This window comes from Canis lupus, chromosome 11 (genome assembly GCF_011100685.1).
Source record: "Canis lupus familiaris isolate Mischka breed German Shepherd chromosome 11, alternate assembly UU_Cfam_GSD_1.0, whole genome shotgun sequence".
Classification (NCBI taxonomy): Eukaryota; Metazoa; Chordata; class Mammalia; order Carnivora; family Canidae; genus Canis; species Canis lupus.
In genome coordinates this window covers 67650691-67675825 of record NC_049232.1, presented here as the reverse complement: position 1 = coordinate 67675825, position 25135 = coordinate 67650691, and the positions used below count along the sequence as shown (strand labels likewise).

The 25135-nt window shown below is 40.4% G+C and overlaps 1 protein-coding gene across 1 annotated transcript in view; it reads right to left on the bottom strand.

Moving 5' to 3' along the window:
- SNX30 (sorting nexin family member 30) overlaps positions 1-25135 on the bottom strand; it is a 108084-nt gene that overhangs the window by 28385 nt on the left and 54564 nt on the right. The window contains exons 3-6 of the mRNA XM_038553126.1: positions 20319-20429; positions 9745-9903; positions 5043-5238; positions 3402-3601 (exon numbers count right to left, since the gene is read on the bottom strand). Coding sequence (XP_038409054.1) covers positions 3402-3601; positions 5043-5238; positions 9745-9903; positions 20319-20429 — 666 coding nt within the window. The remainder of the gene's footprint in view (positions 1-3401; positions 3602-5042; positions 5239-9744; positions 9904-20318; positions 20430-25135) is intronic.

The window sequence follows — 25135 nt, the reverse complement described above, 5'->3', positions numbered from 1 at the left end:
TGCAAATATCTTCTCCCATTCTGTAGGTTGTCTTTTAGTTTTGCTGACTGTATCCTTTGCTGTGCAAAAGCTTCTTATCTTGATGAAGTCCCAATAGTTCATTTTTGCTTTTGTTTCTTTTGCCTTCGTGGATGTGGATGTATCTTGCAAGAAGTTACTGTGGCCAAGTTCAGAAAGGGTGTTGCCTGTGTTCTCCTCTAGGATTTTGATGGAATCTTGTCTCACATTTACATCTTTCATCCATTTTGAGTTTATCTTTGTGTATGGTGCAAGAGAGTGGTCTAGTTTCATTCTTCTGCATGTGGATGTCCAATTTTCCCAGCACCATTCATTGAAGAGACTGTCTTTCTTCCAATGGATAGTCTTTCCTCCTTTATCAAATATTAGTTGACCATAAAGTTCAGGGTCCACTTCTGGGTTCTCTATTCTGTTCCACTGATCTATGTGTCTGTTTTTGTGCCAGTACCACACTGTCTTGATGACCACAGCTTTGTAGTACAGCCTGAAATCTGGCATTGTGATGCCCCCAGATATGGTTTCTTTTTTAAAATTCCCCTGGCTATTTGGGGTCTTTTCTGATTCCACACAAATCTTAAAATAATTTGTTCTAACTCTCTGAACAAAGTCCATGGCATTTTGATAGGGATTGCATTAAACGTGTAAATTGCCCTGGGTAACATTGACATTTTCACAATATTAATTCTGCCAATCCATGAGCATGGATTTTAGGGCATAAATCCTTTACCTCTTTGGTTAGGTTTATTCCTAGGTATCTTATGCTTTTGGGGGCAATTGTAAATGGGATTGACTCCTTAATTTCTCTTTCTTCAGTCTCATTGTTAGTGTATAGAAATGCCACTGATTTCTGGGCATTGATTTTGTGTCTTGCTACACTACCGAATTGCTGTATGAGTCCTAGAAATCTTGGAGTGTTTGTTTGTTTTTGAGATATAACCGACATACATTATATTAGTTTCAGGTATACAACACAATGATTTGATATTTGTATATATTGTGACATGATCACCATGGTAAGATTAGTTAACATCCATCACCACACATGGCTATAAATTTTTCTTTGATAAGGACTTTAAACTTATGGATAAAGAAGATGTGGTCTATGTGTACAATGGAATATTCCTCAGCCATTAGATATGACGAATACCCACCATTTGCTTCAACATGGATAGAACTGGAGGGTATTATGCTGAGTGAGGTTAAGTCAATCGGACAAGGACAAACATTATATGGTCTCATTCATTTGGGGAATATAAAAAATAGTGGAAGGGAATAGAAGGGAAGGGAAAGAAAATGAATGGGAAATATGTCTCTGAGGGAGACAGAACATGATAGAATCCTAACTCTGGGAAACAAACAAGGGGTAGTGGAAGGGGAGGTGGGCGGGGGGACAGAGTGACTGGGTGACAGGCACTGAGGGGGGGCGCTTGGCAGGATGAGCACTGGGTGTTATGCTATATGTTGGCAAATCGAACTCCAATAAAAAAAATACAAAAAATTTTTGAAAATCATATAAATAAAAATTTTTAAAAAAGAACTTAAGCTCTACTCTATTATCAAGTTTCAAATATACAATACAGTATTACCTATAGTCACCATGCTGTGCGTGATATCCCGTGACTTATTACTTATAACTGGACATTTGTACCTTTTGACTATCCTCACCCATTCCACCCACCCCCAACGCCAAAATGTCTTTCTACATTTGTTTCAGCCACAGAATTAAATATGCCATGTGTACGTCTCATTAAAAAACAAAACAAAAAAACAATGTAATAGAGGAAAATGAGTGAGAGATTTATGGAATCAGGAACCATGGTTTTCAGCCTCAGTTCCAGTAATTACCAACAAAACTGCCTCAGGCTACTGATCTCACATCTGAGTTTTATCCTTATCTTCACCATCACTACCATCATTTTCACCTTACAGATAAGGAAATTCATACCATCTCCCTGCCTACTGTGAGATCCAGACCCAATCCTGTCTTTGAAAGTGTTTTATTATCAGCTTCATAGAGTACACATCAGACACTGATTCATTCTATCTAGCAGGAACATTTTCCATTGTCCACAAATTAATACGTATCAAGAGCCTTAAAAGGTTCATACCCGGTAAAACAAAATGGAACACAGGTAATGGGTATACGGAAGTTTATCATACTATTCTCTTTGCTTCTATTGTATGCTTGAAGTTTTCCATAAGGGTTTCTTTTTAAGTTTTTATAACTAGTTGATTCATTACTTTTTATTTCCCTTAAGGTGTAGAATATTTTCAAATTGCTATGATTTTTCTGGTTTTCCATGTGTACAATCCAAAGTTATCTGATGAGTTGCTCTCAAGAGGTTCCTGTCAATTCTTACCGAGATCCTTCTTAAAGGGGTGCCCTAGATATGCCCCCCAACACAGATCAATAAACCAGAGGTCTCCTTTGGGAAGCAGGAAGAGGAGCTACCTTGGAAAGCCTGACTTTTCTCTAGCTGGTATCACATCATAGGAGCCTCTATAGCTGTGCTCTCAAACTAGTCAAAGTGTAGGCTAGGGTAGTTTCTAGTGTGGGCATTAAAGCATCCGACCCCATCCTTATTCTGCATTTAAAATTTGAGGTTGCAAATCATTGGTCCTCACGGCTCTTGTCTTTTCTCGTCCGTTGCTGCTAAACCAAAACCATTCTGATTCTTATCCCATTTGCACATCACCTCCCTCCCCCTCTTTCTTTAAAAGTTTTCAAAATCCTGTAAGTTTTGTTCTAAAATTTTACAGTGATATGCTGTGGGTTGGATCTCTCTTCTTCATTCCTTTGGCAATCAGCATGTCCTTTTAATCTAAAAACTCACATCATCAGCTTTGGAAGATTTTCTTGTATTATTTTTGTAAGTTCCTGCCATCAGTCTTTGTTCTCTCGGTTAGGAACTCTTATCAGACAGATGCTGAACCTTTGAGAGTAATCTTCGCTGTCTCCTATCATTCTTTCACATTCTCAGTATTTTTGCTTTTTTGTTCTACTTTCCAACTACTTGGTTTCCTTCTTTTACTTCCCAAGATTTCCTCAACCCCATCTTTCGATTTTACTCTTCAATTTTCATCTCAGCAAATCGGATTTTAACTCCCAGGAGCTCTAATTAACCAATTGTTCTTCTCCCACAGCATGTTGTTCTTGTTGAGTAGATGTCATATCCGTGAAATCTCAGAGAACATTAAGAGTTTCTTCTACGCTGTTTTCCTTCATTCAATTCACACACCTGATTTGCCATGTGTTCTATTTACGTGCCTATGCGTCAGTCCGTCTATGTGATCCTGCCCACCCAGGAAGAAATAGTAAGTTACTTTCTGAAAGTGATTGAAACAAGGAACGTACTCAAGCGTATTGAAGTGAGCCAGCTCACCTTCATAGAGTCGGAGTATAAAATATATTCCCTGAGCACAGGTAGGAAGTCTTCCGTCATGTCATCTGTTAGCTCCTCCAAGGCTGTTGAGCAGTTGCCAATGCAAGCAGACACGCCCTCCAGGGGCTCTGAGAGCTCCCCCTCCAACGCGCTCCACGTGGAGTACACAGGCCCATACTCTCTCAGCTCCACGAGGTACTCTAAAGGGAGAAGGCAACTAATTAAGACTTGGTGGATAATTAAGAACACCAACAGTATTACAGACTCAGTAACAACTGCAGCCAAGAGCTCTCTGCAGTAAGATGTGTTTCCTTGGCCATTCACCCACCAAGGCATGCTCTCTTTTAAACACAACATTGTGTATGATTTTTTTTAAAGCTCTATAAACCCATTTTATAGCTGACATCATAACGTCACCAGACTTCACCCCATAATGGGGATGCCATGCTTCTGGATGATGGGGACCGCCATGCCTCTGGGGGAAGTGGGCGGAGCTACATCCACCAAATATCTTCAGAAATAACCCCTCGTCTACTCATACAGTGAAGCAGTATTTATGCTGAGTGAAATAAGTCAGTCGGAGAAGGACAATCATCATATGGTTTCACTCATACAGGGAATGTAAGAAATAGTAGAAGGGACTATAAGGGAAAGGAGGGGAACTGAGTGGGAAAAATTAGAAGGAGACAAACCATGAGAGACTCCTAACTCTGGGGAACAAAGGGTTGTGGAAGGGGAGGTGGGTGGGGGGATGGGGTAGCTGGGTGACGGGCACTGAGGGGGGCACTTGATGGGATGAGCACTGCGTGTTATACTATAGGTTGGCAAATCGAACTTAAGTAAAAACAAATGGGGAAAAAAGGCAGTATTTTAGCAGCAGCGGGGGGTAGAGTTTCACATAGGTTTAGGGGGATCTTTTTAAGGGAAAGAAAAAATTCAGTTGCAATGGAAAAATAACAGGATTTTAGGAAATATTTTGATATGGATATGGTCTTACGTGGGCAGAATCACTCCCATTCTGAGGTCACCCCCAGCACCTTGGTGTCATCCGAATTTATTCCACATGTTCCTTAGATGTGGATGGTACTGAAAGCTATCTCTAGCACCTGCAGGCCCCATATAATACCATCAGTGGGTAGAGGAGAATGAAAGCACAGGGAACAAGGGCAAGTGTTGATTTATTTCCCTTTGAAAGAAAATCTAGCCCATCATTTGTCACCAGGATTCTTGCTATTACAATAAAATGTTGCCATTTTACCAAAATTTGCTTTTTTAAATTATCATTCCTATGAATGAAGGGAAGTTGAATCAGTGTCTTCACTTTTAAAGCTAACGTTGAGAGAGAGAGAGACAGAGAGAGACAGAGAGAGAGAGAAGTGGCAAAGCATCGGGGGTGAGAAGTGGCTGTTTTTCTGGGGGAAGCAAACAGAAGGGCCAAGGAGCAGGGCAAAAGAAGGAGCACAAAATTATACTTTGGTCACAATGACCTCCTCCCCTCCTTGTATTTATTTATTAGTGTTTTAAGTGTGGTTTCATTCTGTCATGCCCGTATTTCTGCAGTTTGGTTCTCCTGAGCACACACGAATGTCATTTCTGCACACTGCTCCCTGGGCAAGATCAAGATCTTGACAAAGGGCTCACCTATTTCTTCTTTGATGATCCGCTGGGCTATTCGATCAATGGTTCCCAGCTTGAGTGCAAACGTATCTAAGTAGTCACCTATGGCTGCAAACTCAAGAGGTCGACTCCTCAGCTTGTAGCCTCCGGTGACATGCTTGACGGACTCGCCCACTCTGGTCAGCAGCGCCATCCCTTGCTTCTTGTAGGCGTTCAGGTCCTAAAGGGTGACACATGAACAAGCAAACTCAAGGGGTCACTCGCTCCCACAGCCAGGACTCGGTAAGCCAACTCCTTCAGGTGGTTTCCTCTTGCAAGTAGAAGACTCCAAAAACCAGGTGCTGAGTTAGAGGACTGACCACCTACACAACAGTCCCCTCCCCTCGCCATCAGAAACATCTAACACACCCACCTGTGTGTTTATGGCCCAGACCCCTTTCACCAGAGCTGGACTCCTACCTTTCTAATCAAGTTCACTCACCTGAGCACCCTCTCCTTCAAACCCAACACTATTTCTAACATGATTTCTTGATGTCTCTGAGAAAAAAAAAAAAAAAAGTCCCTTTCTCTCATACAAAATACCCTAAGTTATCTTTAGGAGCAAAATTCTAGAGTTGAAATTCATTCCATTCATTTATTTATATCCCAACCAAAGCCATATAAAGAAAGGAGGGAGAAGAGGGTGGGAAGCAGGAAACAGTGACAGAAAAAGCAGTGCAAGAAAACCCAAGCCAACGATGTGGTAAACAACAAAACACTTCATCCTGAATTTCTTGGTCAGGGCATACATGGGAAATATTTTGAGCTACAGAATCCATTATACCTAAATTTAAAATGCATATTAGTCTGCCAGTCAAATAAACTTCTTGTCATTAAACTCTAAGAGGAATCTACAGCATCTTCAGGTTGTCTTATATCACCTACTTGAATGGTGCCTTCAAAAGTGGTTCTACAGAAGATCGGGTGTCTGCTCCTTCTATCCACCCTCAATACAAACAGAATACTAACTCCTGGTCCTAGTAGTGCATGTCTACAGAGACATAAGGGTACACGGCACAAGGCCACTGCCTCCTGGTCACCTTGTCTGATTTAGGGATGGAGCAGAGAACAGGACCCATACCTAACACGGAGGTCGACAGCCCCCTCCCATTTGACAACCACAATCACAGGCTCCGTTCTCCACAGTGTCTGAAGTGTAGACTGTTCCTGATTTCACTTTTTTCTTGTTTCTGCATCCAAGGCCTCCACTTTGGCTCTCTCTTTTTTTAAAAAAAGATTTTATTTATTTACTCATGAGAGAGAGAGAAACAGAGAGCGAGAGAGAGGCAGAGACACAGGCAGAGAGAGAGAAGCAGACTCCACGTGGGGAGCCACGATGCAGGGCTCTATCCCAGGACCCCAGGATCACGACCTGAGCTGAAGGCAGATGCTCAACCCCTGAGCCACCCACACGTCCCTTCACTTTGGCTCTTGGTTCCACTCTTTCCTGGCTACACCTCGCTTCCAAGCAAGGCCCCAGCCCCATTAACCATTCCCTCTCCTGTCTGTATCTTCAACTTCTAATCCTTCAGTGTGTAATGCTCGCCCATCTCCAAAAGAGCAGCAATTTCCTCCAGCTCTGCTCCTCTGTTTCTCTACTTCCTTTCAAAATCAGACTACCTGAGAGAATGTTCTGAAGATTCCATCTTCCCCTCTAGCCTCATATACCCTAGATAAAAAACATCCCGGCAGACACCTGGCTTTCACAGGATGGTAACTGGAGCCTTGCCATTCTTGGCATTGCTTCCACAGACATTTTTTGGAGTAGGGCTAGATCCAAATGGGCTCGTTGGACTGCAGGGAATCTATTTCAAGTAGAGGCTCAGAAGACAACCCCCAGTTAACCAAGTCAATGTACCGAATGAGGTTATTTAGTAGTGCTTATCTGACTGCTGCACTGCGTTGCGCCAAAGCTAAAAATATTGATCTGAACACAGGTGATACTGAGCATCCCCCCACCTCTCCCAGCATTACTGGCTTCTTCTAAAAGACACTTCTGGTTGGTGATAAGATCAGACTATCACGAGAAAGAGGAATGCTTCTGCCTTCACTGTGATAGAACACATAAAGGGCTCACTTAAGAACAAAACCAAATTACTCAAGGTGTGTTAAAAGAGGGGGAATGAGGTGGAGGGAGATAGGGAGTTCTTGTGATATCACACAGCACACGAGATGAAAAAGTTCGGGAGATTAGTTGTGAATATACTTGATGCTACTGAAATGTACGTTTTAAAATGGTTAAGATGATAAATTTTCTGTGTATTTTGCCATAATCTAAAGAAAAAGAGAAAAACAGGGTCATTTAGCACATTTAGTTCCGCAAGGAAAAGTGAAGTAGGGCTAGAATTTATTCTGTTTTAGAGTCAACACCCCAGCACTCACTCACGTGAAGTTGGATTGTGGTTAGGACACTGAAGGACTTTTTTTTTTTTTAATTGTTTATCTGGTCCACATATAAATATCCGCCCCCACGCACACACTTCCTTTTTAATGTCTCCATAGATTCCTTTTGTTTCCCTTGCCTTCATAGATGTATCTTGCAAGAAGTTGCTGTGGCCAATCTCCATAGATTCTTTATGACCAAGGGCTCACATGTTCTCTCCCTGTGTCTCTCTGCTCAGTGAGGAGGACCCAGATGGAGCCACACCAGGACAACAACCAGAAAAGTGTGTGAGGCAGTGAGTTGCACAGCTGGAGAATCGGACAGATTTCACTCTGCTTAAGAACTGTATCTGAGGATCTGTTCCCCAGCAAATACTTATTTTGAAACAGAATAGGAGTCTGATGTGTGGGAGGATGGGCCACTGGGAAAAAAAGAAGATGAATGGGAATGTCCTCAAAGGGGCTAAAAAACATGCCAATGGTGGTTAAAAAAAAATACTAAAGGACTTTGCCATGAGATTTCCATTGTGTAGAGAATGGCACCTTTCTAAAATCTTTAACGTCAATTGATGTTATCTGAAATATTTTTCAATTATGCCATTTTGAAAAAGGAAACTGGGAAGTCCCTGAGCCTTACCACCCTTGCCAACATAGAACCAACCACCTGTGGCCTGAGTATGGAAATGTGATTCACAAAGGTAAACAGACATGGCTACAAGGAACTGGCATGAGAGTCTGAGATCCCATTTCTGCATTTAGGAGAGAGTGCCTCAGACTTCCTGCCAGTTCTGCCAAAAGGGAAGTGCACGCAGAAGCCACTGAATGACCAGCCTGGGTGTGAGCACACAGAATCTGGCAAGTGTGTGGGGCCCAAATATTTCCCTAGCAAATGCTTGGAAAATGCCCACCCAATAGGAATGTGGCTGTGGGCAAGTAACACTGAACTAGTCATGGTCAGGCAGTCTGATACAGAGGGGGACGTGTGGCCTCCAGAGCCAGAGACCCAAGCTCAAATCTTAGTGATGCTACTTGAACACATACCAACTCCTTGAACTTCAGTTTCCTCATCTGTAAAATGAGGTTATGAGTAATCCCTCACAGGGCTCTTGCGAAGAGCATCCTTACCAAACACTCACCAGATGTTCCTCTGCTCTGGGCCCATTGTAGGTCAAAATGGCCTCACCTAGTAATAATATGCTATGTCTTCACATTCTACTCCCAGTTCCAGGAAGTAAAAGAACTTGGTGAATGTAGACATAGGTACATTAGTTGCAAGGTACATAGCTGCAAGGGGGTGTTTCTCCTGAATTCTAACATGGAAATCATGCTGATGCAAATGGACACCAAAAAAAATAGAGCAATTTGATGACATCTACTATATCAGGCCATTCATGAAGGTAGTTCGTGAGAGATCAAAGCAGCTTTTTTTTTTTTTAAAGATTTTATTTATTTCTTCATGAGAGACACAGAGAGAGGGAGAGAGAGAGAGAGAGAGAGAGAGAGAGAGAGGCAGAGACACAGGCAGAGGGAGAAGCAGGCTCCATACAGGGAGACCAATGTGGAACTTCGATCCCGGGTTTCCAGGATCATACCCTGGGCTGAAGGCAGTGCTAAACCGCTGAGCCACCCGGACTGCCCCAAAGCAGCTTTTAAGAAAGAGCCCAAAGGGGACACCTGGGTGGCTCAGGGGTTGAGTGTCTGCTTTCTGCTCAGGGTGTGATCCGGGGTCCTGGGATCGAGTCCCACATTGGGCTCCCCATGGGGAGCTTGCTTCTCCCTCTTCCTATATCTCTGCCTCTCTTTCTGTTTCTCTCATGAATAAATAGATATTTTTTTAAAAATGAAAGAAAGAGGGACAGCCTGGGTGGCTCAGCGGTTTAGTGCCACTTTCAGCCCAGGGTGTGATCCTGGAGTCCCAGGATCAAGTCCCACATTGAGCTCCCTGCATAGAGCCTGCTTCTCCCTCTGCCTGTGTCTCTGCCTCTCTCTCTCTCTCTCTCTCTCTCTCTCTGGGTCTCTCATGAATAAAAAATTAAAAATCTTTAAAAAAAAGAAAGAAGAGAAGAGAAAAAAAGAAAAGAAAGAAAAAAGAAAAGAAAGGAAAGGAAAGGAAAGGAAAGGAAAGGAAAGGAAAGGAAAGGAAAGGAAAAGGAAAAGGAAAAGGAAAAGGAAAAGGAAAAGGAAAAGGAAAGGAAAGGAAAGGAAAGGAAAGGAAAGAAAAGAAAAGAAAAGAAAAAAAAGAAAAGAGCGAGCCAGCCCAAAGAATGCTAATTTGGGGGAGGGAGAAGAAAAATTCTGTTCTTACCTTAGCAGTAAGGAAAACATTAAAGTGTTCATTGAAAGAGAGCACAGGATGATCTGTAATTCTTTTTAGGAATTTATCCAAAGCTTTTCTTCTGGTCTCCACAAACTCTTCTGAAAACCGATCTACAACACCTTTCACCACAAACTTCTCAGGAAGCGGCTATGAAGACAGGAAGAAAAAATACTCAGAGTAATTGATAAGATAGTGGAAAGAAAAACCACAGATTAGCAAATAATTCCTATGACTCATGTGCCCAAGAACATACTCCTTGCTCAGTTGTGTCTTTACGTAGTCATCAGTATATGCCTTTCAGAAACATATAGATGGATTTACTCCATTTAAATCTGTCTATATGTTTCTTAGTTTTATAATGCAAGAAATAAAATGCTAGAGACTAGCCCCTGGATACAGAAAATAATCAGTCAATATTTATCTAGTAAATCCAACATTGATCCCTTTGGCAGCACATATACTAAAACTGGAACAACAGCATGACCCCTGCATAAAATGATGGTCAATCCAATAGTATATCCAATAGTATAGCTATCTGTACATTGCTTAATGCATAGGTGGTATATCGAGGAAGTCAGGACCAGAAAGACAGTCTAAGGATAGAAGGCAGACAACATCGACCAACAAAAATTTATTTATTCACATTCTACCCCTGGTTCCAGGAGTAAAAGGACCTGGTGAATGTAGACAAAAATACATAGGCAAATCCATGTATCTAAAAAAAAAAACCTTTCCAAGCCAACCTTTTGTGTAGGTTTACACTCAAAAGTTCTTTAAAAATGTAATTTCCTTTGCTCCTCTTACTCAAACAAATTTCTCTGTAATATTTGCTTCAAGCCAATATTGTGGGCAATTTAAAACTACCTGGCTGCTAAGGGATCTTTGAGCTTTGATCTATTTCTGTAGTAGCTTGATTAAATGCTTGATTAAAAGGCCTTCCTTGTAACTACCACCACACACAGAGAGAGTATCTGCTATAGAGCATAATTTGAAATGTTTGAGTCATGAAATATTAAAAGAACATTTACATTAAAAATTGGGCAAATGACTGGTAGATGTTTTTCTAAAGAAGATCTACAAGTGGCCAACAAGCATGTGAAAGGAAATACAAATCAAAACCACATGAGATACCACTTCGTGCCCAAGAGGATGGTCATAATAAGGGAGGAAGGAAAAAAAAAAAAAAGGAAAACAAAGAAAAGAACAAGTAGTGGTGATGATGTGAAAAAAACAGGAATAAACATTTAAGTCCACAACTTCCTTCGGCCCCATACTCGGGTAATAATGAGGTTTATTTCCTTTAAATTTTAAACCCTCAAGAGCATGCATGCACACACAAAAACAGACACAAGGACTTCGCCAACCCCAAAAAGTGGAATCCTAAGGTGTCTCGAGTGGGGAAATCAAGAAGCAATCCCAACTTTGAGCCCTTTCAAAGACTTGAAAAGTGGCAATATCAACAGCCCTGGAATGAAGCACTTGGAAGAGCTTTGGAAAGTCGGTATATTTTCCATCTCCAGAATAGAGACCATGGCTCCATGCCTCCAGGGTTTATCTTCCACTTCTTCCAAGCTGTCTACTTTGGTCAAGTTCTAAAATCTCCTGGTGCCACAGTTCCTTCATGTGTAAAAAAAATAGGTAACAATAGTGCCAGCCCCATAGGGTTGTTACGAGGATTAAATTAGCTACTAGGCTGAATGTGCTTCACACGATTCCTGCCACTGAGTAAGAACCAACAAAAGTCTGGGGGGTTCTTTGTTGTAGAAGGGGCAGCAGCTTCAGGGAAAGCCACGTTTGGTTAAATGTTGAAATGGTGGTAGTGTGCAGAGAAGAGGCGAAGAGCTAATGGGTTTTTGTTTTGTTTTCACCAGATCAGGAATTCTAGAGGGCATGGTGGAAAGGCTTGGAAATGCAGAAAGAGAGGGGAGCAGAGTCAGGAATAAAATTACAGAGGCACATGGAGATAAAACGTCCAACTTAGACGCCCAATGGAGCTTATGTCAAGGTGGAATATTGGAAATGCAGGACTGGGTCAGATGCATAGGGCCATCCAGGCCAATGTTCCAGCCCAGTCAAAAGAACCAGGGAATCTATCTTAATAGGGTATGGTTGTTCTTTGGGATAACTTCTTTATTCCGATCAGTTCTTTTCCTGTTCCCTTAGGCAGCCATTCTTCTATAACCCTACACGCAAACAAACCCCCACCTTTCATGCCAAGCAGATTACCATCTCTCTGAAGTAGGAACCAGGTGTTAGGGAATCACATTAGTATTTCCTAACCATTCTGCTCCCTCCACAGAAATCCATCTCCCTTCCACTTCTCAGGCTCCTGTGGGCAACTACCTCCCCAACATACCAGAAAGCTGACTATCCTGTGTCTTTGACCCCTGAGTTCACTATCATGCATGTTTTGCCATCAACGATACCTTCTCTTCTCTGTACCTTCAATATTTCCTCCTCACCTGGTTCTCTGTTCCTGAGTCTGCAAAAATATGGTTGGTTCTCTTTCTACCCTAAAATAATAAACCCAACTGTCCCTTGATCTTATATCTTCTCCACTCTCCTCTGGGGCTCATTCAATCTTTTTGAAAGAATCATTGATCTTAACTTCCATTCCTTCCACTGACTTCTCAACCCCCAACCTTCCTCCACCCCAAAATAAAGTTGTCTTCAGTTCTGCCTTCAGTGCTTCATTTCTCCACCTTATCCATGCCCAGTACAGACCACTCTTTTAAGGATGATCGATGACTTCCTAATGACCAGATCCAGTGGATATTTTCTTGTTCTTATTTCACGAGTCCTGGTGAGCATGCTCTGGTTTGCTTATGCTGAATAGGTCTTGGGAGGAAAGCCTAATGAGCAAATAAGTGACTAGGTATGCCTCATTTAACATAACAGATAATCTCCTGCAATAGTTATGCATTCTTCAGGTTTAGTACATTGAACTTTACGTTTAATGAATCAGGGAAGCTTGCTATTTAAAGGAACCCTGGAGTGAATCTTTCTGCAAACAGAATTTCCTTCTAAGCATTATTATTCCCAAATGTACATGGCTTCGGAAATTTGTTTCTTCCTATTCCAAGCCTTAAAGGGGACACACCTACTGCCAGCATCACCTTTATAATTGCCTTCTGGTTTCTTTATGCAGAGGAATCTGGGTTGCTGATAAAATCAAGTGCCTCTTTGGACTGTAACTGAGCTATTGCAAGTGAAGAGATCAACACAGCTCCAAGCACATGGTGGATGTCACATACGTGCCATTTTTATTACCTTGTAAACACTGGGAACAGAAGGCAACAGAGTAGTGGACCAAAGGCTAGAATTTCCATACATCGTTTAGGCCAAAATGTTTTTTAAAAACCCTCTGGAATAAATACCATTTCACAACCACTAGGACAGCTATAAAAGAAAAAAAAAAAAGGAAGCAAGTATTTGGAGAAATTGGAACCCTTATACACGGCTGCTGAGAATGTAAAATGGTGCGGCCTCTGTGGAAAACAGCTTGGCAGGCTCCTCAAAAAATTAAATGTAAAATTAGAATGTGGTCCAGGATTTCATTCCTTGGGATGCAGCCCAAATAATTGAAAGCAAGTGTTCAAACAAAAACTTGTACAATCAATGCTCAAGTAGCATTATTTATAATAGTTGGGTTGGGGAAAAGGGGAATGAGAAGTGACTGCTTAATGGGTATGCGATTCTTCTGTGGAGAATGAAAATATTCTGGAATTACATAGTTGTGGTGACTTGTAAAACACTGTGAATCCACTAAAAGCCACTGAGCTGTACACTTCTTAAAATGATGAATTTTATGTTATACAAATTTTACATCAATTAAAAAAAAAAAAGCTGTGGTGATGGAAGCAAATGCCATAGAGGAGAGGAGACGCTGTGTTGCTGGCTTTGAAGATGGCAAAGGGGCCATGAGCCAAGGGATACGGGCAGCCTCTAGAAGCTGTAAAAGTCAAGGAACCAACTCCTCCCTGCAGCTTCTATAAGGAATACAGCCCTGCCACCTTGATATTAATCCACTGATACCAATTCTGGACTTTTCACCTCCAGAACTATAAGGTAAAAGTGTGTTGTTTAAATCACTTTCTAAAAAACAAACAAAAAAACATTCACCTGGCACGGGGGTGAGGGAATGATAAGGATAGAGATGAAATAAGACAGGCCACTGGGGATAAGTGTTGAAACTGGGAGGTGAGTACATGAGGGTTCATTGCACTGAATCACTCTACTTTAGTATATTTGACATTTTCCATGATGAAAACGTTTTTTAAAAACCATACATGCATGTATATGTCGGAACCTACAAAAAAATCCTATTTGCAAAGCATTACAATAACCCATGAAATATTTTAAGGTTTAACCTTATAAAACATTTACTTTTGCATAGCACTTGATACTTTGGTACATACTTTTCATATGTATTCCATTTCACAATTGTTTCTAAGAAAATATCTTATAATCTGTGGAACAAAAGCATACTTCCTGCAGGTTGTCATACAAAGCTATTATTCCGGAGTGCAAAATCTGCACAAAGATTCCAATTGCTCAATCTTGGAATGATCCAACTTCCTCTTGTCCGTATTTAAATTGCTTCAATAAATATTAACCACAAATTACAATTAAACAAATATCCAGCAACACACCCACTACATGACAGAAAACAATTTTTCCTCTCCTTATCAAACAAACAGAAAATGTTGCTCCTACAGAAAAATAACTAAAGAGCATTAAGATTAAAAACCCTCTCTCCGGGGGATCCCTGGGTGGCGCAGCGGTTTGGCGCCTGCCTTTGGCCCAGGGCGCGATCCTGGAGTCCTGGGATCGAGTCCCGCATTGGGCTCCTGGCATGGAGCCTGCTTCTCCCTCCTCCTGTGTCTCTACCTCTGTGTGTGTGTGTGTGTGTGTCTATCATAAATAAATAAATAAATCTAAAAAAAAAAAGAAAAACCCTCTCTCCATAAAACCACCATCAAGCCTGGTTTAATTCAAAGTACTTTGAAAGTTCAACCAATGTTCAACCACTTATTAATTTACCTATGAGGTAAACTTTTTTTTAACAATACAAAAAAAAAAAGAGGAACCAACTAGAAAGTGAAGTTAGATTTTTTTACTGATTATTTTATATTAGTAAAAACAGCTGTTGCATTACAACTTTCTTATTAATTCCTATGAGTTTACCACTATCCAAAACAAACTGGGTATATAACAATACAAATGCATCCTTCCAACAAAGCTTCCTTCACAAAAATTGAAGCAAACTGTAATTTTCCAAGTGTAATCAAATACTACAAGAGTTTAATAAATGTATTTACTTTATCTCCGAAATCTATCTGTGCCCATCAAATCATGAAATATATATATTTTGTAAGTAGGCATGCCCCAGTAAAAGAAGTCATGTTAAAACTGATCTCTGGGCAAAAAAATAAAAAACAAGAACCATGTCATAATGAAGACTTTCTTGTGGCTCCAACTATTAGATGATAAAGTGAGTTGTCACTATGAGATGACAAATAAACACATCCAGCACACTTCTCATTGTAAGATGGCATTTTAAGAATATACGAGTAGTTCTGCTTTTCAAATTACAGAGTAATAGAGCAATATAAAAAGAAAAATATATATGCTGAGCATCAGGGAATATCAAAGTACTATTAACAGGCCAAAATCTGTTAAAGACACAAAGCAGAAAAGACTGAACTGAGAGTAAAGCCAAGCCATATTGACCATCTTGTGATTCTATCCAGGCAAAGGAAAGGTTGGCCTAGGAAGTAAAGGGCTGGGTTTCCCGAATACAGCCCCAGAAGCTGCCAAGTTCAGAGTCACAGGGACTGGAAACAGGCCCCAGGACAGCCAATGGGGAGAGGAAAATGAGAGAATCTTGGTCCCTTCCCGGAACCACAGGCTGGCTGGCTGTTCACCTACAATTTCACAGGGTTGCAAAGCAGCCCAGGTCAACGGAGCACTTAATCCCCACGTTCCTAACACAAGCAGCAGAATCTGAAAGCTCAGGAATGCTCACACATTTTTAACCACACCTGACTTAAGTTGGCAACAAACAAACAAAACAAAATAGGAACTCATTCTTCCAAACTTCCCAACAAATTCAGAAGACTCTAAAGTTCATTTTGAAAAATGAAACATGTGCCAACAGCTAGAGAAGCTGTGAAAACAGAGCATATTGACAGGTGGAGACAGAGATGGGAACCTGTGTGACCAGATGTTAAAATGTTCTGTAAAGTTACAGTAATTCAAATAGTGAAGGAGGGGCACCAGACCACAAAGAGTGATGAGCCAAAGGTTCGGAAGCAGTCCACAAATACTCAAGTCTAATGCATGATTTTTTCAGTCTGATGCACAAATGATGATTAAGATGATTGATGACTTTTAAGTGATTCTGGAACATCAACAGTTTACCACCTGAAAAAAGTATGGTCCTCCCATCTCACATCAAAACAAATGCTAGATTTAAATATGAAAGATAGAGACACCTGGGTGGCTCAGTGGTTGAACATCTGCCTTCGGCTCAGGTGGTGATCCCACGGTCCTGGGATGGAATCCCACATCAGTCTCCCCACAGAGAGCCTGCTTATCCCTCTGCCTGTGTTTCTGCCTCTCTGTGTCTCTCATGAATAAATAAATAAAATCTTAAATAAATTAATAAATATAAAAGATAGAAGTCAACTTCTTTTACAGATACGGAGTTTTACAAACAAAAAAACATAAACAAGAGAAAATAAAGAGGTAAGTCATAAAAGAAATGCCAATGTTCAATAAGGTCAGGGGAAGGTATTCAGCCTCACGGGTTAAGGAAAGGAAAATTCACTGTACAAATATGAACTCAAAATGGATGAAAGACCAGAATGTGTGGGCTAAAACCGTATAAGAATTTTAGAAGAGGGGCACCTAGCTGGCTCAGTAAGTGAAGCAAGCAACTCTTGATCTTGAGGTTGTGAGTTTAAGCCTCACATCAGGTGCAGAAATTATTTGAAAATAAAATCTTTTTTAAAAAAGTTTTTTTCAGAAGAAAACACAGGTGTAAATCTTCATGACAGGTGATGATTTCTTAGATAAGACATCCTTAAGAACAAGCAGTGAAAGAAAAAACAGTTTATGGACTTCATCAAAACTGAAAACCTTTGTACTTCCAAGAGCTGCCATCAAGAGAGACAACTCATTAACTAGGAGCGCATTTTTTGCAAGTCATATCTCTAACAAGGGATTTGCGTTTAGATTATATAAGGGACTAATAACAAAAAGGCAACCCAGGGGAAAGGATGTGAAGAGATATTTCTCCAAGGAAGATGACAGATGGCCAACAAGCACATAAAAAAAAAAATGTTCAATATCATTAGCTGTCAGGGAAATGCAAATCGCAACCACGATGAGATACCCACTCCACACCCACAAGGATGGTTATAATCAAAGAGGCGGATAATAACAGTGTTGATGAGGACGTGGAGAGACTGGAATCCTCACACACTGCTAATGAGAATGTAAAATGATGCAGCCACTTTGGAAAACAGCCTGGCACCTTTCTCACAAGGTTAAATATACAGAGTGTGTGTGTATTCATACACATAAATCATATATATATGATTATAAATATATATATACATGATTATATATCATAAATATATCATAAATATATATATATATGATTTGTCAGTGATGCTCCTAGGTATACACCCAAGAAAAATGAGAACATAGGACCACACAAAAATTTGCACATGGATGTTTACAGTCACATTGCTCGTAACAGCCAATAGGTGAAAACAACTCAAATGTCCATTAAATGTGAGCAGATACACCTAAAGGTGGTACACCCATACGATGTAATATTACTTGACAAGAAAAAGAAATGAAAGTGCTGACACATGCTACAACACGGATTAACCCTGAAAACATTATGCCAAGCGAAAAAAATCCAGACACAAAAGACCAAATAGGCAAATTTTATAAAGACAGAAAGGTTAGTGGTTGCCAGGGGCTGGAAAAGATAGAAGGTTTGGAAGTGACAAACAGGGAGTGGGAGCTTTCTTTTGGGGATGAGAAAAGATTCTAAGATTGATTGTGCTGATGGCTGCACAACTCTATCTACTAAATAAAATATTTATATACTAAATATCCATACTGAATCATATATACTAATATACTAAATATTGATACTAAATTACTAAAAAACCCTTGACTTGTATATCTTAAATAGGTAAATGGTATGGTGAAAGAATCATATCTTTAATAAAGCTGTTTTTTAAATAAAGAAATGCAAATGTAAACAATAATTATGTTGCACGTCTACTAGATCTCCATCTGACAATAAACTTCCCAGGCAGGGGTCCCTTGTCCATCCTATAACCCCTGACCTCCCTGACAATATTCACCAGTCCTAATAAAAAGACTAACACAAAGTCAATGCTTAATAACAGAGAGACACTGCCCAGCCAAGCTGCCATAGAATAACTTCTGAAAGGGAAAAAAGAGTTTGTTTCCAGTATGACTTTCATGCTTGAGTTAGAGATGTTCTCCTATATTGTCTCTCTCCACCCCAGACATGTAGCAAGAATTTATCGAATAAAGTTACATCTCCACTTGCCTGTAGAGCACCTTTCTACTCACTGCTTCTACCCTGACCAGAGGAAACCATAGTTAGAGATACTCTGGGTCATTCCCCAATGTTCTGAAGACGTCCTATCCAGCCTCGTTCGGGTCTCGCCTCAGTGTCCATGCGTGAGTACAACCAGCAGGTGTCGCTGTCTAACCAAACTTCAAATATGCTAGCTGCCAGCAAGTGGAGCATAGCTCCCCCTTTATGCACAGTGTGGGCTAAAAGCATAAAGAACTTCCTTCCGAGCAGTACAACATGGAACAGGAGAGAAAAAAGAGTAATTGTAGAGTGGAAAAACCCGGCCAGCACTATGTCAAATAAGGTGATCAAGGTTAACATCAACAGTGATAAATACTGTTGATAAGGAATGTCTTTCATATGATGTGATAAGAATGGCACCTTTCCTCCCAAAACATATTACCCCAGTTTAATCATGAGGAAAAACGTCAGAACTGAAAAAAAAAAAAAAATCTCAACTGAGGGGTATAAAATGCCTGAACGAGTACTCCTCAGGACAGCCAACAGTCATCGAAAACAAGGAATCGCAATCAAGAAGAGCCTAAGGAGACATGGGTGGTGGCGTCCAGGATGGGACTCTGGAACAGAAAAAGGACCTTAGGCAAAACTGAGGAAATCTGAGTAAGGGACTTTCAGTCAATAATAATGAATCATTAAGTGTGACAAGTGGGCCACTCCCATGTAAAACGTTAGGCAAAACCAAGTGTGGGGTAGATGAGAATTCACTGCACTACCTTCACAGTAACTCTAGAAATCTAAAACTGTTCTCAAGTAAAAAGTCTATTTAAAAAATAATAATAATTCATTAGCTGCCAATTTCACCAAACTGGGATTCTAAACAGTTCCAACTGTTTAAAGATTAATTTCTTCCCCCAGGAAAGAGTGTAGTCCCAGGCAAGTCCCATCATTTCTGCCACAGCATATTCAGCTTCTTCTAACGAAGAGAAGCACTGGAAGATGTATTCTTAACATGAAGACTGGCAGTGCTAAGAAGTTATTCAACCAAGGTTTTTACTGAAAGATAAAGCCCTTCGAAAATGTTTTATGATCCAAACTACACCAATGCCCCCAAAGCTCAAAGAAACATCTGGGGTCTTAAATATTTATTATTTCCACCGGGGGGAAAAAAAAGTAGTCAGAAAAGCACTCAATATATACACTGGTTTAAGGAGTCTTTTAAATTTTATTTTTAAAACACACAGGAGCAATAGAGAAATATTATGCTGCTTCAATAAATGGAGGTAGGTGGCTTTTGGTTTTTTAAATGAAAAACGGGTTGAGGGGCACCTGGGTGGCTCAGTGGTTGAGCGTCTGCCTGGGGCTCAGGGCATTATCCGGGGGTCCTGTGATCAAGTCCCACATCGGGCTCCCTGTGAGGAGCCTGCTTCTCCCCCTGCCTGTGTCTCTACCTCTGTCTCTGTGTGTCTCATGAATAAATAAATAAAAATTTTTAAAAAAAAAAAAAGAAAAAGAAAAACTGGGATTGAGTGGCTCATGTGCTAGATTCCTGCTCCCCAAATTACTCATGTCTAAAGAAAGCCCACCCAGCTATAATCCAAGGTGTCGTTCTTCACCTGCTGGCAGCCACCCAAACCTCAAGAACAGTGTCTAGAAGGGTGAAACAGTCTTTAAAGAGGCAGCAAATAAGAATTAGGACTCTCCATACCTCATAAAAACGGTTATAATGAAAGTGAAAATCTACCCCACGTCACTCAAGAAACCAGCAGGATAACAGCAAACCAGAAACCCAAACCCCAAGGGTGAAATACATTGGACAGTACCCATGAGAATGTTTTACATCTGATGGGAAAATGTGGCATAAAACAATCGCAGAATTTGCCCCCAACGTAAGGGGTTAGAGCTGAGCAAACACCCCCAGGAAACACAATGCAGGATGGAGAGAAACAAGCTGTAAGGACTTAGTACCTACGGGAATGAGATGAGTGGGCTGGGACTCTTCCAGCTTGTTCCTCAGCCAGTCAAAATCCTGGTACCTCCGACGGACCGAATACTCCGGCAGGTCAAACTCCACCCGTGTACTCTGCAAAGGAGAAGAACAGAACAAAATACACGTGAGGGAACAGTAGCACATCTTGGCAGAAAGGAGGGGAAAAGCTCTCTTTGAGTAACCAAGCTGAGCACGAACACACTTTCCACGGAAGGATCAGCCAAAAGGTGACGAGTCCAGGCCCCCGGGACCCAGCTCTTTTGTCAAGGATCTAAAATGGAAATGTTGAGGTTTTGTTTGGTTTTGTTTTCTCTAGCCTTAGGAAATGGAACTCAACTGTCCCGCAGAATGTGTTTAGAAACATTTGATTCATTTCCTCCAGGCTTAACTTGGAGGATTTCTTTTAGCAGAATAATTCCACAGAGGATATTGCTACTGATCCTTTAAAAGAAATTAAGTCTCCACCTCCTGCTACATATGCTGACAGGTTTTACCTAAGGCAGGTGAGAGACAAATGAAAAGACCTAATAGAGCACTTGCTCATTTAGGAGCTGGACTGGATGAAAACAGAAAAAGTTTTGCCTCATCTTCCATTTTCCTCCAGAAGCATAACCTTGGAACCAGACTGTATTTTCGGTGATTAAAAAAAAAAATCTAGAAGGAAATAACAAAATGTCATTGTACTGGAGAAAAACCTAAATCTCATCCCTTTTCTTTTCTCCCCCCCATTTTTCAGGCGTTTAATGTTTTACATCAGCCATCGCTTTTCTTGAAGTCTTCTGAAATGTGATTGCAGCACTTTGATATGAAAACCAGTACTAAACAAAAAATTAATTCATGGCAAAGCAAGATTTTTACACATTAATTTGCCCAAACTAAAACTGTGTCTCAGCTAACCCATTTTTTTTCCCTATAAGGGCACAGACTATATGAAAATTATAGCTCTTGGAAATGAAAGATCAAAATTTTAAAAATGGTCCAAGTTACATTTTATGAATTTACTCTTTCAGGCCAGAAGTCTGTTTTAATCCAAGACACCAAGAAAATCTTAAAAACATATGAACAAGAATCATCCAACAAAGAAAAAGCTGTGAACAGCTTTGGCATTGAGAATTACGATTTCATCCTCCCCAGAACCTGTGCTCACACACAGTCTAAGCAGAATTTTGAAGTCAAAGGACTTGGTCTTGGACTGAACCTCAATTAACTCTTTCTGCATCTCTTTTCCTTTTCAAAGTCCCATGCACAGCCTTTCCCTGTGATGGAGGGTAATCAGTGGGAAGAGGTGAGGAGATTCACTCAACCTAAGTATTTGTGGTTTATTAGAAGACTCCTAATAAACAAGACCCTATTAGAATTAGCATTATAGAATAGGGAGTGGGGGGGGGGGGGAAGAATGCCTAAATTCAAAGAACAAATCACTGCTGATGAATTTTCATGCATAAGGGCGATGGAAATTCAAAGGGCAGGGAGCCTGACACTCCTCCAGAGGCTGGGCGAGGAGAAGCCTGTGCATGAGCAGTCCTAGCATCTGCTTTGTTTCTGCTGTAAACAATTTTAGTTTTGGCAGAATTGATTTTTTTTTTTCCCCTTCTACATATTCAGGCTAGACATACTTATTTTAAAACTTCAGGAAAGGGGGACCTGGGGGGGCTCAGTCAGTTAAATGTCTGACTCTTGGTTTCAGCTCAGGTCATGATCTCAAGGTCATGCTCTCAGGGTCATGGGATCAAGCCCTGCATGGGGCTCCATGTGTAGTGCAGAGTCGGCTTGGGATTCTCCCTCTCCCCCTCCCTATTCCCCTCCCTCCCACCAGTGCATGCATGTGTGTGAGCGCTCTTTCTCTCTCTCAAATAAATAAATAAATAAATAAAATCTTTTTTTAAAACACAGCTTCAGGGGGTATGCCGGGTGGCTCAGCGGTTCAGGGTGTGATCCCGGGTCTGGGGATGGAGTCCCGCATTGGGCTCCCTGCATGGAGCCTGCTTCTCCCTCTGCCTGTGTCTCTGCCTCTCTCTCTCTCTATCTCAATCTCTCTGTGTGTGTCTCTCATGGATAAATAAATAAAATCTTTAAAAAAAATAAATTGAAAGCTTCAGGAAAAATAATGGATTAAAAAAAATAAAGATCAGTTCATAATACCTCTAAATAGAGAAAAACACTATTATGGTTTATATCTTTCTGTATTTTTTCTAGGCATATCCATTCATTCACTCATATTTTCCAAATCTCTAACAGCTCTTAAGTATCCTTCTGTCAGTTCAAATCTACATGATCATTTTTAACACATATATAGCACTCCACTAGACAGATATACCACAACAAAACCAAATCCTCACTTAAGTTGTTGCCGATCTTTCAATCAATAAACAATGCTGTAGTAAACATCATCGGGCATCTGTTTGTTAAGGCTTAAATTCCTTAAGATAGAATTACTGGATAGGAGAGAGTGTTTGTATATGTATTTTATAAAATGCCCAATCTTTCTTTTTTAATTTCAAATATTTATTTATTTGAGAGACAGCAGAGCAAGCAAGAAGAGAAGTAGGGAGGAGGGGCAAAGGGAGAGGGAGAAGCAGGCTCTCCACTGAACAGGGTGCCCAATGGGGGCTCGATTCCAAGACTCTGGGATCATGACCTGAGCCAAAGGCAGGTGCTTAATTGACTGAACCATTTAAGTGCCCTGCAAAATGCCCAATCTTTAAAATTTATTAGTGGCTTTCTTTTTTTCTGAGAGAGAAAGTACATGTACATGAGTGTGGATTGGGAGGAGGGTTGTAGGGGAGGGGACGAGGGAGAGAGAGAGAGAATCCCAAGAAAGCTCCATGCCCAGCATAGAACTCAACAGGTTGGGGCTCTAACCCATGACTCTGAGATCATAACCCTCGCTAAAATCAAAAGTTGGATGCTTGGGCAGCCCGGGTGGCTCAGCGGTTTAGCACCGCCTTCAGCCCAGGGCCTGACCCTAGGGTCCCGGGATCAGGTCCCACGTGGGGCTCCCTGTATGGAGCCTGCTTCTCCCTCTGCCTCTGTCTCTGCCTGCCTCTCTCTCATGAACAAATAAATAAAATCTTTTTTTAAAAAAAAGCAAAAAAAGGTTGGATGTTTAACCGACTGAGCCACCCAGGTGTATTTTTAATTACATTAAAATTTAACTTAATTTGCTTCAAGAAATATAACAACTTATAGTCTTACCACATTTTCTCATCACCAGTGGTTATCTTTGATGGACTTATAACTGAAAAATAATATGTCATCTTTGTTTTGTTTCTTTAATGACTACTGGAGTTGAACATCCATTGAAATATTTGTTGGCTATAGATTTTTCTTTTGTGAGGGATCTCTTTTATAAATTGTCATTTCAATGTCTTTAAGTCTTTTTCATTTGTGGAAGTTCTTCATAGCCATTTATCATAATTTCCAAAGGATTTTTCTAATACAGAATTTCTTTTTTTTAAATATTTATTTATTTATTTATGATACACAGAGAGAGAGAGAGGCAGAGACACAGGCAGAGGGAGAAGCAGGCTCCATGCCGGGAGCCTGACATGGGACTCGATCCTGGGACTCCAGAATTGCGCCCCAGGCCAAAGGCAGGCACCAAACCGCTGAGCCACCCAGGGATCCCCCCTAATACAGAATTTCTAATTCAGTCATTTTTTCCCTTTATGGTTGCTATTTTTTTTAAAAAATATCTTATTTATTTATTCATGAGACACAGAGAGAGGTAGAGACATAAGCAGAGGAAGAAATGGGCTCCCTGTGGGGAGCCCAATGCGGGACTCAATCCCAGGACCCTGGGATCACAACCTGAGCCAAAGGCAGACGCTCAACTGCTGAGCCACCCAGGCATCCCTCATTGCAAACTTTTTAAAAATTCACCTGTATTCTCTCTTTTATTTATCATTTGTTTGTTTCTATCTTTAATTACTGCTATTCTACTTCTAGGGATCAGCCATTAGAAAATACTTTTTAAACTAGCAAAGATATTTGTATAATGATGTTCACTGCAATACTATTTAAAATAGCAAAGGAATCAAAGCAATCTAAATGCTTAACAATAAATACAGTTAAATTATGGCATATTTATTCTATGGTTATCAGTAACCATGTTATAAGACATCTTTAGTAACAAATACGCTTCAATATGCTTTTATGAGAAAACAGCAAGATTCAAAATTAATTGTACATACGTTATGATTTCATTAGTGTTAAAAATGTGAATATAAAAGGTTAGAAAAAAATCTAGAATTCATAATGACAGCTGTCCTCTTTATACTCATCCTTATTTTCAAATTCTCTACCATTCTCATATAATTCTTTGATAGTCACACCAAAATAATTGTTTATTTTTAAAAGCTTCTTTATGAACATATGGATTAAATAAAAATTTGTTTGATGCTTTGGAAAGCAATAAGGTTTAAAAAAAATCATCCTGAAGCAGAAGGATGCTCACACTCTCTGACTGAATATTTGTTTTACTTACTTTTACCACAATTTGTTCTAGAAAAGACACGGAGATACATACGAAATATGATTAAATGACATTAATTAGAAGTAGGAGAAAGATCAAGAAAGAACAAGGACAGAGAGAAAAAGTAGAGCCAGGAATGAGGCTAGTAAAATACACTCACTATGGAATTCTGCTCACTTGCTAGAACTGGGCCAGAGACAGTACTATGAATTTCTGAAGAGAAACCCAGTCAGCTGTAAGACTCACAGTACTCATAAAAATATGCAGGCCTATAAAATCCCAACTATGAGTCTGTAGTAAATTTTTCCTCTGTGAAATTCAAGGT